Below are 13,464 nucleotides of genomic sequence, written 5' to 3'. Positions count from 1 at the left end.
ACTGAACTCTATCATATTATGATCGCTGCTTCCTAAGTGTTCCCTTAAGATCTTTCATAAAGTCTGGTTCATTACATAACAGTAGGTCCAGAATAGCCTGCTCCCTTGTGGGCTCCATGACAAGCTGTTCCAAAAAGCCATCCTGTAAGCATTCCATGAATTCCCTTTCTTTGGATCCACTGGCAACATTATTTACCCAGTCCACCTGCATATTGAAGTCTCCCATGATCACCGTGACCCTGCCTTTCTGACATGCCTTTTCTATTTCACGGTACATGTTGCACCTCTGGTCCTGACCACTGTTAGGTGGTCTGTACATAACTCCCGTTATGGATTTTTTGCCTTTGTGGTTCCTCAATTCCACCCACACAGACTTCACATCATCCGACCCTATGTCATTCAGTGCCATAGATTTAATTTTGTTCTTAACTAACAAGGCCACCCTTCCCCCTTTGCCCACCTCCCTGTCTTTTTCGATAAGTTGAAAATCCTTGGACGTTCAACTGCCAGTCCTGAACCCCCTGCAACCACGTCTCTGTGATGCCTACCACATCATAATCATTCACGATGATCTGTGCCATTAGTTCATCTATTTTGTTACGAATGCTACGAGCATTCAGGTAAAGTGCCTTAATGCTAACTTTCTTATCATTAGAGATATTGGAAGTCATAAGATGTCCCAAGTTATCCTTTTGTTGCATTCCTAATCTGCCTCAAGGTTAAATCCACTTGCATACATGCTATCCTCCTGCTTATCTTTCCATTTAACTCCATACTCCCTGTCGCTTTCACTTTCCCTCTCCACCCTCCTCCCAACTCAGAGTTTAAAGTCCTGCTGACCACCCTATTTATCCTCTTCGCTAGAAGATTGGTACCAGATCGGTTCAGGTGGAGACCGTCCCAATGGTACAGATCCTCTCGGTTCCAAAACTGATGCCAATGCCCCATGAAATGGAATCCCTCTTTCCCATACCAATCCCTTAGCCACATGTTTACTTCCCTAATTTTCTTATCCCTATGCCAATTGGCACGTGGCTCGGGCAGTAATCCGGAGATTATGACCCTTGAGGACCTGTACTTCAATTTCCTTCCTTCCAGTAACACTTTCTCCAGTTGAATGTGGAACATCTACAGATCTAACAATAGATCTGGTTGTTCACTTTCTCCTCGTATGATTTGAGGTGACAATTGTTCTACACAGGTTACAGATTGCCAAATGGACTGCCATTTATTGATTGTTTTGAGCGCCTGGCTCTCCAACTCTCAGCTCTAGCCATGATCTGGTAAGTTTCTTTTTCAAAGTTATTTCACTTGGATCTGATCACTTACTCCTTCTGCTACTTCTGGCTTCAATTTTTTTTTATGCTGTTGAAAGAATAGTCTGATGTGATGCAACATTGGTTCCTGGACTTGGAGATTATGACCCTCGAGGACCTGTACTTCAATTTCCTTCCTTAGTGCTTGATAATCTCCAAACAGGTCCTCCACCCTAGCTTTGCCTATGTTGTTAGTCCCAACGTGGACCACAAAAATTGAATCCACCCCTCCAATATCCTTTCAAGCCGATCAGAGATGTCACGCACCCTGGCACCGGGCAGGCAACACACCATGCGAGACTCCTGATCCGGCTTGCATAGGATACTATCTGTCCCCCTAATTATAGAATCCCCTATACCAACTACTTGTCTTTTTGCTCCCCCCTCTTGAATGGCCTTCTGCAATATGGTGCCATGGTCAGCTGGCATGCATTGCAATAATGAGGTCAAAACATTTATTACGTGTGAACTAAACAGAAAAGATGAACTTCATCCAAAGACAGACAAAATGACCAAGATATGGCAAAAACTTGTATAATCTGTTAAACCAACATATAGTAGTTATTTCAGGAAATATGTAGTGGTTACATGCTGACATGAATAAAATTGAAATAAGCAGGTGGCTATTTGCAATGAAAAGGAAATTACATTCATGTCAGGGCATGAAAATGATGTATCCGGATTACCTGATATAAAGATTAGACAACTAGACTGAGCACATCCTACCTGACAAAATGTGAATATAATTTTTCTATAAAATCAGCAGCAATACAACATATTTAAGACTATGAAAACAATTGTTAAAAAAGTGATCACAATCACATAATACATTAATAATGTCACAAAGCTTCCATAAAGCAAATGAATAGGAAAAGAATGGATGTAGCTGTACAATGTTAACTGGGCACATGGCATGATAGGTGCCGATTCTAGCTAACATGCAACTGATTACCGCATATTGAGTCTTGACGGCACGAAGTCTTATGGCATCAGGTGAAACATGGGCTACAAATCTCCTAATGATCAGTAGCTACTGCCTCAGGCCAATTAAAACTGGAGTTGAGAGGTCATGTTGTGGCTATACAGGACATTGGTTAGGCCACTGTTGGAATATTGCGTGCAATTCTTATCGGAAAGATGTTGTAAAACTTGAAAAGGTTCAGAAAAGATTTACAAAGATGTTGTCAGGGTTGGAGGATTTTAGCTTTAGGAAACGGCTGGACAGTCTGGGGCTGTTTTCCCTGGAGCGTCGGAGGCTGAGGGGTGACCTTATAGAGGTTTACAAAATTATGAGGGGCATGGACAGGATAAATAGACAATTGTCTTTTCCCTGGGGTTGGGGAGTCCAGGACTAGAGGGCATAGGTTTAGGGTGAGGGGAAAAAGATATACAAGAGACCTAAGGAGCAATTTTTTTCCACACAGAGGATGGTACGTATATGGAATGAGCTGCCAGAGGAAATGGTGGAGGCTGATACAATTGCAACATTTAAAAGGCAGTGGGATGGGTATATGAATAGAAAGGGTTTGGAGGGATATGGGCCGGGTGTTGGCAGGTGGGACTAGATTGGGTTGGGATATCTGGTCAGCATGGACGAGTTGGACCGAAGGGTCTGTTTCCATGCTGTACATTTCTATGATTCTATGTTGAGCACCATTTGAAAGAAACACTGAACACAGCAAGGGCACAAATGTACTTAAGGTGGCATGCGCTACCATTAACCTAGTCCACAGACTATATCTATGACAAGTGGTCAAAGGACTAACAGGGAAAAGCTTATAATTTATCCTCTCCAATCTATTGTTACAGATGCAGTCAATGACTGAATTAATAAGATTCATCACCACACAATCCATGTGAAGAGGAAGCTTTCATAGTGAAGATATTCTTCAAAGAGCTACATCAGGAAGGTTCAGTTCAGACCCAACAACTAAAATTGAAACATGAGGTACTGCGACACAAAAGCAACAAAATTGTATTCCAACACTACATATCACCTTATAGTCCAGTATACCTTCACAATAATCTCAAAACAGGAGACCATCCATGGGTCACAAGCAAGAGGAGCATACCTCAGGTATACTAAAAACTAAGGTGCCAACCTGATGAAGCTACAAACATAGCTGCAAGTATGCTAAATAGTGCAAACAGCATACCACTGAGCTAAGCAAGCCCACAAACAATAGATCAGATTACAGCTTTGCAGTCATGCCATATACAGTTGAGAACAGTGGAGGACAATTATGAACTGGAGAGAGACATCGGTTTTCTTGATTTTCAAGTGATGGAGAAGTACTGAACTTAAGCACAAAACGTTAAGGCTGAAGTGTTTGTAACTACCAACCAAGGATCAAGTGTATAACTTTGCTCCATCCCCAAGATCCCCATCAGATACCAGACTTCAGGGAGTGAATTCACTCCACATTAGAAGCAGTTGAGCACACTGGCTACAGTGAAGGTTAAAGACCCTAGCATCATCCTGGCTGTTGTATTAAATATCTGTTGTCCAGTATAGAATATCTATTGTCCAGTATTAGCCAAACATTCAGTCAAGCTGCTTTAAGACACCTACAAAACATGTGGAAAATTAGCCAGATATATCCACCTTTGCAAGGCAAAAAAATCTCATCTTATAAAATTCAAGTTAAGTGGAACAATACTCCCTCTCTGATAATAGTCTACTCTCAGAGTAATGAAAGGAATTGACAATAAATCTGTCAAGCAATACTTACACAGCAGTAACACATTGATGCTTAGTCTGCATTCTGCCGACACCAATTAAATAGAGTCATTAACTCCTTGGCTCTAATGGACAGATACTAGAATCCAGAAGTTCCAACACCAATATATTACAGCAGCAGTGTTTATAATTGACCAACCAAGATTTACTGCAGCAATTTACCCAAGATCCTGTTATCACCTTCCAAACTCCATGTCATTTTTTTTCCCAAAAGGTGAAGGACAGTAGGCACACAAGTAAACTAACTCAAAGTTGCCAGAGACCTGGGTTCAATTCCCACCTCAGGCGACTGACTGTGTGGAGTTTGCACGTTCTCTCCATGTCTGCGTGAGTTTCCTCCGGGTGCTCCGGTTTCCTCCCACAGTCCAAAGATGTGCAGGTCAGGTGAATTGGCCATGCTAAATTGCCCGTAGTGTTAGGTAAGGGGTAAATGTAGGGGTATGGGTGGGGTACGCTTTGGCAGGTCAGTGTAGACTTGTTGGGCCGAAGGGCCTGTTTCCACACTAATGTAATCTAATCTAACTATCCAAATTTGAATATTTGCTACTGCTCTGCATCACTGGGTGAAAATCCTAAAACTCCTTCACAGCATTGTGGGAATGTTTTCACCACATGGAATACAACAGTTCAAGGCAGCAGCTCACAAGCACCTTCTCAACTGTAATTAGGGCTGAGGCAATAAATTGTCAGTGACATCCACATCACAAACAAAACAAAATGTGGCAATTTCACATTTGCATTACAACACAATTTGCAATGCAAAGCTAGTTGTGGTTCTTAGAGCAAGTAGTGCAGTGCATCTTGTGCAGGCAGTCAAGACACTTCAAAAGATTTTTTTGAAAACTTTGGAAAACTGACATCACAAGTCACAAGACCAATATATGCATCACCTTTGTAAATGGAATAGATGAAAGCAGAACTATACATGTCAGCTGTCAGACTGAGTGAATGACAAACCAATTTAGTTTGCTCATGGAAAAGCTCTTTCATCTCAATTAGGTAACTCCAGGACATTCTTCTGAATAATTGGGCTGTATAAAACAAACAGTTGCCCCCAGCTGTTTAGGTGAATTAAAGCAAGTTGAGGGAGTACAGGTACACAATTCAAAGTGACTGAAAATGCTCAGAGGTGTGCAGTGAACTAAAGTGCCAAGGGAAAGAGATTAAAAAAAACCTGAGCAAGTTCAGTTCCCAGCCCCTCCATCTTAAAGAGATTACATCATTGGTTTCAAGCGGCTCTGTGCAATGGGACAGCCTCAGTCAGGGATGAGGCTGCAGGCAGTTTACCTGCGCGTCAATGACGAAGATCAGAGCCCCGGTGCCCCTGAAGATCATCTCATAGTCGAAGGTGGGGTCGAAGAAGTCCACCTGGCCGGGAAAATCCCAAATCTGGAAGTTGACGAAGGAGCTGTTGGAGATGTCGTCCTTGTAGATCTTGTTGGTGCTCTCCAAGAAGAGGGTCTCGTTGGGGGACATCTTATGAAAGACCACCTTCTGGATGGAGGACTTGCCGCTGCGCCTGAGGCCCATCAGCAGGATGCGGGGTTTACTGTCCGACTGCGACTCGCTGCCTTCCATGTCGGACTCCTCCACCCCGTAGCCGAAGTCTTTGGGGAAAGAGTCCACCACCCCGTAGCTGCCGGCCAGCGGCTCGTCGTTGCTGTACTGGATAGACATTGTCGCGGCTGTGGCCGGGCGAGTCGAAGGAGGAAGGAGAGGAAGCCGCCCAGACCCGCCGCCGGACCCGCTCTCGACACCGCTCGAGTTCAGCCTCCCGCACCGCGTAACCAAGCTCACCTCACCTTACGTCGCGTTTCCACCCCCTCGCCTCTGCTTCCCGGCTCATTGGTTGGTCCTCCGCAGCGCGTGCCCGCCCACCTATATCGCCCGCACGGCTATTGGTTCATCCACACGCCCATCAGCACGGGACCCACAAGCAGGTTTGGTTGAGAACGTCATGTGTTAACATCACCTGACTGGCGCTGACGACCTTTGACCTCCCTCCCCTCCTCCTGAGGGAGGAAACAGCTAGCAGAGGGAGGAGGGGAAGAAGCAGGTGGAGGTGGGACAGCCTGGAGGAGGGGAGGGAAGAGGAAAGGAGAGGGGCTGGGCTGATTGATTGATGGCAGGGAGTCTTGTTGCTTCTGAGGAAGGTGAATAGGTCTCGTTATCAATGTGACTGCAATTCTGATTTTTCAACAGGTGGATTTCAATCAGTGACCACACAACAATCTCCATCATGTGGCTGAAGGGAAAGCATTTATTAATGAGATGTCAGATTGTAATGTACCACAATCTGTGAAACTGTTAGCTAAACTCATGCAGTAACTGCCTGTAATTTGATTGTGAGGGACAGCTGAATGCCAGGATACCTCTAGTATTTTTTTTAATACTTCTTATGGTATCTGGGTATCACTGGCCAAGCCTGCCTTTATTGCCCATTCTTAATTGCCTTGGAGAAGGTAGTGATGGCATGGAATTAATGAACAAAGCTGACCATTTTATTTGGCCAATCTGTACCAACTGTCTGCAACAATTCAGTGAATCCTCATCCTTCACTTTCCTCATTTTTTTCCTTCAGATCCCTTTCTCTTTTGAAAGCCACGATTAAATCTGCATTCACCGTCTTTTCAGACAGGACATTCCAGATCACAACCACTTGTTATATAAATGTTATTTTTCCTTCAGTCATCACCTTTGATTCTCTTGCCAATCATTTTAAATTGGTGTTCACTGGTTCTTAGCCCATCTGCCAATGAAAAGTTTCCTCTCATTAGACTCTTTCGAGACCCGTCATGATTTTTACGCTTATATAACTTCTCAGCCTTATTTCAGGAAAACAATTGCAAATGTTTTGTAAAGGATACTGAGCGTGACTTTGAACTGAGTGCTGTGATGAGTGATTAAGGGAATTGGAACAGAAATTCTCTTTTGCTTTTTCTAACTTTTTCATTCTCTCATAATTTGTTTCTTACTCTACGAGGTTTGATGATTATCTAGTAAGTGGTTGAGGTCCATTCTAATCCTAAGGTTTGAAATAATATTTAATATTAGTAATAATAAAACTACTAATAAGGTTAATAAAATGCACCCACTCCTTCTACCATAAACACTCAGTAGCAGTGGTGTGTACTATTGACAAAATGCACTGCAGAAATTCACCAAAGATCCTCAGCACCTTTCAAACCACAACCACATCCATCCAGAAAGACCACAGCAGCAGATATATGGAACACTTCAAGATCCCCTCCAAGCCATTCACCATCCTGACTTGGAAATATATCCCCGTACCTTCACTGTTTCTGGGTCAAAATCCGGGAATTCCCTCCCTAATGGCATTGTGGGTCAACCCACGGCAGATAGACTGCAGCAGCTCAAGAAGGCAGCTCACCACCACCTTCTCAAGGGCAACTAACGACAGGCAATAAATGCTGGCCAACCAGCAATACCCACATCTTGCAAATGAGGAAAAAACAATAATAAAATACATAAAAATAAAGCAAATAATTTAATTATATAAGTAATTAAAACACATTAGGAATATCAGGACAGACGGTGTGTCATGGTTGCATATAATGTTCGAGTGCTGGATGCTCTTATGATCCCAGGGAAATAGATCTTCAATACGTGCAGCTCGAGCAACTTCGGTCCAGAGTTTATGAGCTGGGTGTCGAACTACAAACACTGACACATCGTGGAAGGACAAAGTTACTTGACCACTTTTTTCCAAGATGTGGTCACACCTGTTAGGATAGGTTTATCTGATTTGGTCGCTGGTCAGGGATGGGAAGGTGTGACTGCAAGTGAGGCAGATAACGGAATTCCAGAGTGGAGTGCAGATGTTTCAGCTTATGCATTGTCCAGCAGATTTGAGGCTCTTCCAGCTTATCTGCATGAGCTAACTGACAATGGCACTGTAATACAGGAAAGCATTCAAGTGGAGTGAGAAAAATGCATAGTAGCAGGAGTAAAGACAGGATTGATGTTGTTCTCTGTAACAAAGAGTGAGAGCATAGAAGGCTGTGTGTTGCTTGCTCGGTGCCAGAGCTTGGGACATCTGCGTAGGGTTGGTGATTGACTTTCTGTAGAAGGTGAAAGATCCAGACACCGTGGTCCATGGAGATGACAGCAACATCTCTGTGGGCGACACGGTGGCACAGTGGTTAGCACTGCTGCCTCACAGCGCCAGAGACCTGGGTTCAATTCCCGCCTCAGGCGACTGACTGTGTGGAGTTTGCACGTTCTCCCCGTGTCTGCATGGGTTTCCTCCGGGTGCTCCGGTTTCCTCCCACAGTTCAAAGATGTGCAGGTCAGGTGAATTGGCCATGCTAAATTGCCCGTAGTGTTAGGTAAGGGGTAAATGTAGGGGTATGGGTCGGTTGCGCTTCGGCGGGTTGGTGTGGACTTGTTGGGCCGAAGGGCCTGCTTCCACACTGTAAGTAATCTAAGCTCGAATCATCTAATCTAACATAGAATGGATAAGGAAACACAGTCATATGAGGTGCTATGCTCAATTAAGAAGCAGAACCTCAAAGATCATAAACTCTGGATTACTACCTGAGCCACAGGCAAATTGGCATAGGGTAAATGAGAGTAGAAAAATGAATGCTTAGCTCAAAGAGTGATGAAGTATAAGTGAGTTCTGGTCCATAGGCCACTGGCACCACGACTGGAGAAAGTGGGGCTGGACCATTGATACAATGTATTCTTGAACTGGACTGGTGTCCAGTTGGGCTTCACTTGGAGGTCGCCACTGATGATGTTTACCTAGCCAGGTAATGAAACGTCTGGATATCAAACCTACAGCTCAGCGAGCAAACCTACGCCCTAAGTTGAGCAAATCCCATAACTATGGAAGTAGAGAGGCTTTAAATTAAATAGTGGAGGCATATTTGAGATGATATGGTCAATAAAAGAGTTGAGACAATGCAAGGAAGGCGTGTATTAATATGGGAAATGATAAACAGATCATGACAGGAAGGGATAGAGAGTATATATCTTACACTAAATCAACAGGCTACAAAAATAATAAAAGGACAGAACTAAAGGCTCTGTATCTGAATAACCATAGCATTCAAAACAGATGAACAGATAGCACAAATAGAAATAAATAAATATGATCCGGTAGCCATTTCATAAATATGCAGGATGACATAGATTGGCATCTAAATGGCATTTAGGAAGGACAGGAAGCTAGAAAAGAAGTGGAGGGGTTAATTAATGGTGGTATTAACACAATAGAGACAGTTGAATTAAGTTCAGGAAACCAGCATGTAGAAACAGTTAAGGTAGAAATGAGAAATAAAAAAGGCAAGTAATCAATTGTGCAAGTGGTGTACAAGTCTATAACAGCAATGACTAGGTCGAATGGAGTTTGAAGAAAAAAAAATGATGGGAGCTTGTCAGAAAGGTATGCAATAATGATGGATGCATAGACCAGAAAGATCAGCTAGGTAAAGGTGGCCTAGATGTGGAGTTCATAAAATGTTTTTGGAACAGTATTGTTTAGATCAGCTCATATTTGGAGCAGTCCAGAGATCTGACTGGACAAGACCGAGTACTGTGTAATGAGATAGGATTAATTAACAACCACAAAGTGAAGGCACCATAGGTAGCAGTGATCATAGTACCATTGAATTTTACATTTAGTTTGAGAAGCATGGATCCAAAACTAATTTTTAAACCTAAATAAAAGCAATTTTGAGGGCATGAAAGCTGTTCTAATTAAAGTAAACAGGCAAATAAGGTTAAAGGATAGATCAATAGAGATGCAGTGTCTCTATTATCAGCCCAAACTTGCGTAAGGATCAGGTTATGGAATTAGACCTCTGTCTAGGAATCTTCCATCCTAGATGAAGCTGTTTCTGCTGAGTGTGTGTGTACTGTGACTTTAGCAGAGCCATCCCACAAGTCTGGCAGCTCTAGCTCTGTTAACCCTGCTACATATCCTTTTACTGAGTTATAGGGGGTTATGCAGGATATACAGAACAGATACATTCCAATGACAAAAATAAATTCTAATACGAGGACCTCTCATCTCTAGTTAAAGTTAAAGATATTATCAAACTTAAAGAAAAAGCACATTTTTATGCAAAGATGAGGGGCTCCAGAAGATCGGATAGAATATAAAATTCAGCAAAAAAGACCACTAAGGGAGCAAAAGTTCAATAATGTGAAAAAGCCAGATTGAAACATAAAAATGATGGTACAGGTTTCTATATGTATATATTTTAAACAGACAAGTTAATAAAGTGAAAGCTCATTCCAAAGAAAGTGAGTCTGGGGAATTAATGTTGGAACATAATTAAGGAATATAAGTAATATCTCAGAAAAAAAGCTACAAATCGGGAAATGGGAAAAAGAGAAGAATGCAGAAAAAATACAGTCATAAGGGAAGAGGCACTGAGTAATTATTTGGAGATGCAGACTTTGAAGTCACAAGGAACTAGTGGACTTCATCGCAGGGTCTTAAAAGAAGTGACTAGTGAGATAGTTGATGTATTTGGTTTTAACTTTCCAAAATTCTACAATTTGAGGAAGTTTGCTTTAGATTGGAAAATAGCAAATGTAACTCCTTTATTTGAAAAGGACAACTGAAATTAGGGAACTACAGTTAGCTTACTCTCTGTAGCAGGAAAGATGTTAGAAGCTATTATTACAGGTTCAGGGCACCTGGAAACATATCAGGCAATCAGGCAGTGTCAACATGGTCTTATGAAAGAGAAGTTGTGTTTAACTAATTTATTGGAATCTTTTAAAGGATGACAGAGAACCAGTGAATTTACTGTGTTGAGATTTCTAGAAAACATTTTATAGGATGACATATCAAATAATATTACAGAAAGCAAAATCTCAGGGTGTGAAGGGTAACCATATTGGGCAGCACAGTGATCAGGTTCAATTCTACCCTCGGGTAACTGTCTGTGTGAAGTTCGCACATTTTTACCATGTCCGCGTGGGTTTCCTCCAGGTGCTCCAGTTTTCTCCCATAGTTCAAACTGTGCAGGTTAAGTGGACTGGCCATGCTAAATTACCCACAGCATCGAGGGAGATGCAGGCTACATGGATTAGACATGTGAAATGTAGGATTACAGGAATAGGCTAGGAGCATTGGTCTGGGTGGGATGCTGTTCAGAAGTTTGGTATGGACTCAATGGGCCGAATGGCCTGCTTCCTCACTGTAGGTTGCTATGATTCTATATTGATATAGATCGAAGATTGTCAAGCTAACAGGAAGCAGGGTAAGCATAATTGGTCTTTTTCTGGTTGGCAGGATGTAACAAATGGGAATCACTGTTGGCACCTCATTTTTTTCATATTTATTCAAATGAGTTGGATGGAAAGTATGGATGTTAAATTTGATGACATAAATAAAGTAAGAAAGTAAGTTGTGAAGAGGACATAAGGAAACTGCGAAGCTGTGTTAAGCGCATGGGAAAAGGTCAAATAAATAAATAATATGGAAAAATATGAAATTGTCCAGTTTGGCAGGAAAAATAAAAATAAGTACAGTTTCAAAATAGTGCAAGATTGCAGACTTTTGAAATACAGAGAGATCTGGGTGTCTTACTACATGAATTGTGCAAAGTTCATATGCAGGTACAACAAGTAATTAGAAAAGTTATCTTCTAACACCGAAATTGAATACAAAAATATAGATTCAGCTGCACAGGGCATTTGTGAGACCACCTCAGGAGTACTTTGTACAGTACTGGTCTCTTTATTTAAGGAAAGTTGTAAATACATTGGAAGCAGTTCAGAGAAGGTTTACTGGATGTCTTATGAGATTTGTACATAAGCATGTATCTATTGGAGTTTAGAAGAGATAGGTGCGATTTGATTGAAATATAAATCCTGAGGGTTATTGACAAAATGGATGTTGAAAGCATGGTTCCTCTTGTGGGAGTATCTAGAATGAAATGGTACTATTTAAAAATAAGGAGTCACCTATTTAAGACAGAATTAAGAAGAATTTCTTTCTCACGAATTGTGAGCCCCCCCCGGATCTCTCTTCCCCAAAAGGCAGTGAAAACGAGTCTTTAAATATTTTGAAGGCATAGATAGATTCTTAATATGTAAGACAGTGAAAAGTTATTGTGGGTCTGAAAAAATGTGAAATAATCAGATCAGCCATGATCTTATTGAATGGCAGAGTGGGCTCAAGGTGCCAAATTACCTACTCCTGCTCCTAATTTATTTGTCATAGCTTTCTTTCTTTTGTACTGTGTGCACCAATTTATAAACCTTGTAATCCTGTAAGCCTTTCTAACTGTGTTCTCAACCTGCCTGCCAGCTTCAATGATTTGTGCATATATTATAGATATGTATTAAAAGAACTAACACTATGTCATACAGGATCCTAACTCAGATCAAAATGTGAATAAACTCAGGTTTTCATCTTATCATCAGGAACATTATCGTCAACTTATTTCTGCCTTTAATGTAGAAAAACACCTGAAAATATTTCACATAGGCATATTCAGGCTGAGGTGTAGACGCCAAGCAAATACACAAGTTATGAGGAGAGCATCCAAAATCTTGATTAACAAGGTGGGTTTCAAAGATGGTCTTAAAGGTCGAGGGAGATGTGGAGTATCAGTTTGCTTTCGGAAGGGAATTTAAGAACAAAAAGTCTAGATAACTGAAGTCATAGTTGCCGTGCTTTCTGACTCCTTTTCAAACATTGGATTCCAAAATATCCATTAAATCCGATATGTGTCGATTTTAAACTTGAATATGTTGTTCTTCTGGGGAGATATATTCAGCTACTTCCCTTTTGGAAATGGGATACTTTTCATCCTTACTAACAGGAACTGTCGATCTTGAAGCTATGAGGAAGGTTAAATGAAGTTTTGTGGGGAATACAGCATTGATAACACCTTGTGAATTAAATGTTACCAGTACACACTTAATATACTTTTTCTTCAAAAATTGTTGGCTCATCTGATGTAATTTAATCTACTAACTTTTGTTTGTGGACTTTCAATTTAATCTTTAACGTAAAAGTACATATTTACTCAAAGTTGGATTCACAAGCAATTTTTTTAAAGATTAAAATTAAGTGTGATCTTCAATTAAAATTATGTTGCATAACATCACAGATTTCAGGGTAGCTGACCACTATGGCACTGCTAATAAAAAATAAAATTACAATGTGGGGAAAATTCAATCAAGCTGTCACATCTCCCTAAACCAGTCCCTGCCATAATTTTTCTAGGTGCCCCGATGATAAAAGTACAAAAATATATTTATATGACATGTTCTTATCCAATGTCAACTGCTTTTATATTGGCAATATATTTTATTGAGAGGATTGTGCAAATTAGATGTATGATGAGTTAATTTTAGTGGTATTCATTGAGGGAGAAAAATTAGCCAAGTTATCAGTGGAGCTCCCTTACCTTTGAA

At 41.2% G+C, this 13,464-nt stretch overlaps 1 protein-coding gene across 1 annotated transcript in view; it reads right to left on the bottom strand.

Moving 5' to 3' along the window:
- The window catches only part of rragca (Ras-related GTP binding Ca), a 50,284-nt gene extending 44,437 nt beyond the window's left edge, over window positions 1-5,847 (bottom strand). The window contains exon 1 of the mRNA XM_043717819.1: window positions 5,344-5,847. Coding sequence (XP_043573754.1) covers window positions 5,344-5,733 — 390 coding nt within the window. The 5' untranslated portion in view covers window positions 5,734-5,847. The remainder of the gene's footprint in view (window positions 1-5,343) is intronic.
- Between the last annotated feature and the right edge of the window lie 7,617 nt (window positions 5,848-13,464).

This window comes from Chiloscyllium plagiosum, chromosome 27, assembly GCF_004010195.1.
Source record: "Chiloscyllium plagiosum isolate BGI_BamShark_2017 chromosome 27, ASM401019v2, whole genome shotgun sequence".
Lineage (NCBI taxonomy): Eukaryota > Metazoa > Chordata > Chondrichthyes > Orectolobiformes > Hemiscylliidae > Chiloscyllium > Chiloscyllium plagiosum.
The sequence above is the reverse complement of the archived record's forward strand: the minus strand, read 5'-3'. Positions and strand labels throughout refer to the sequence as shown.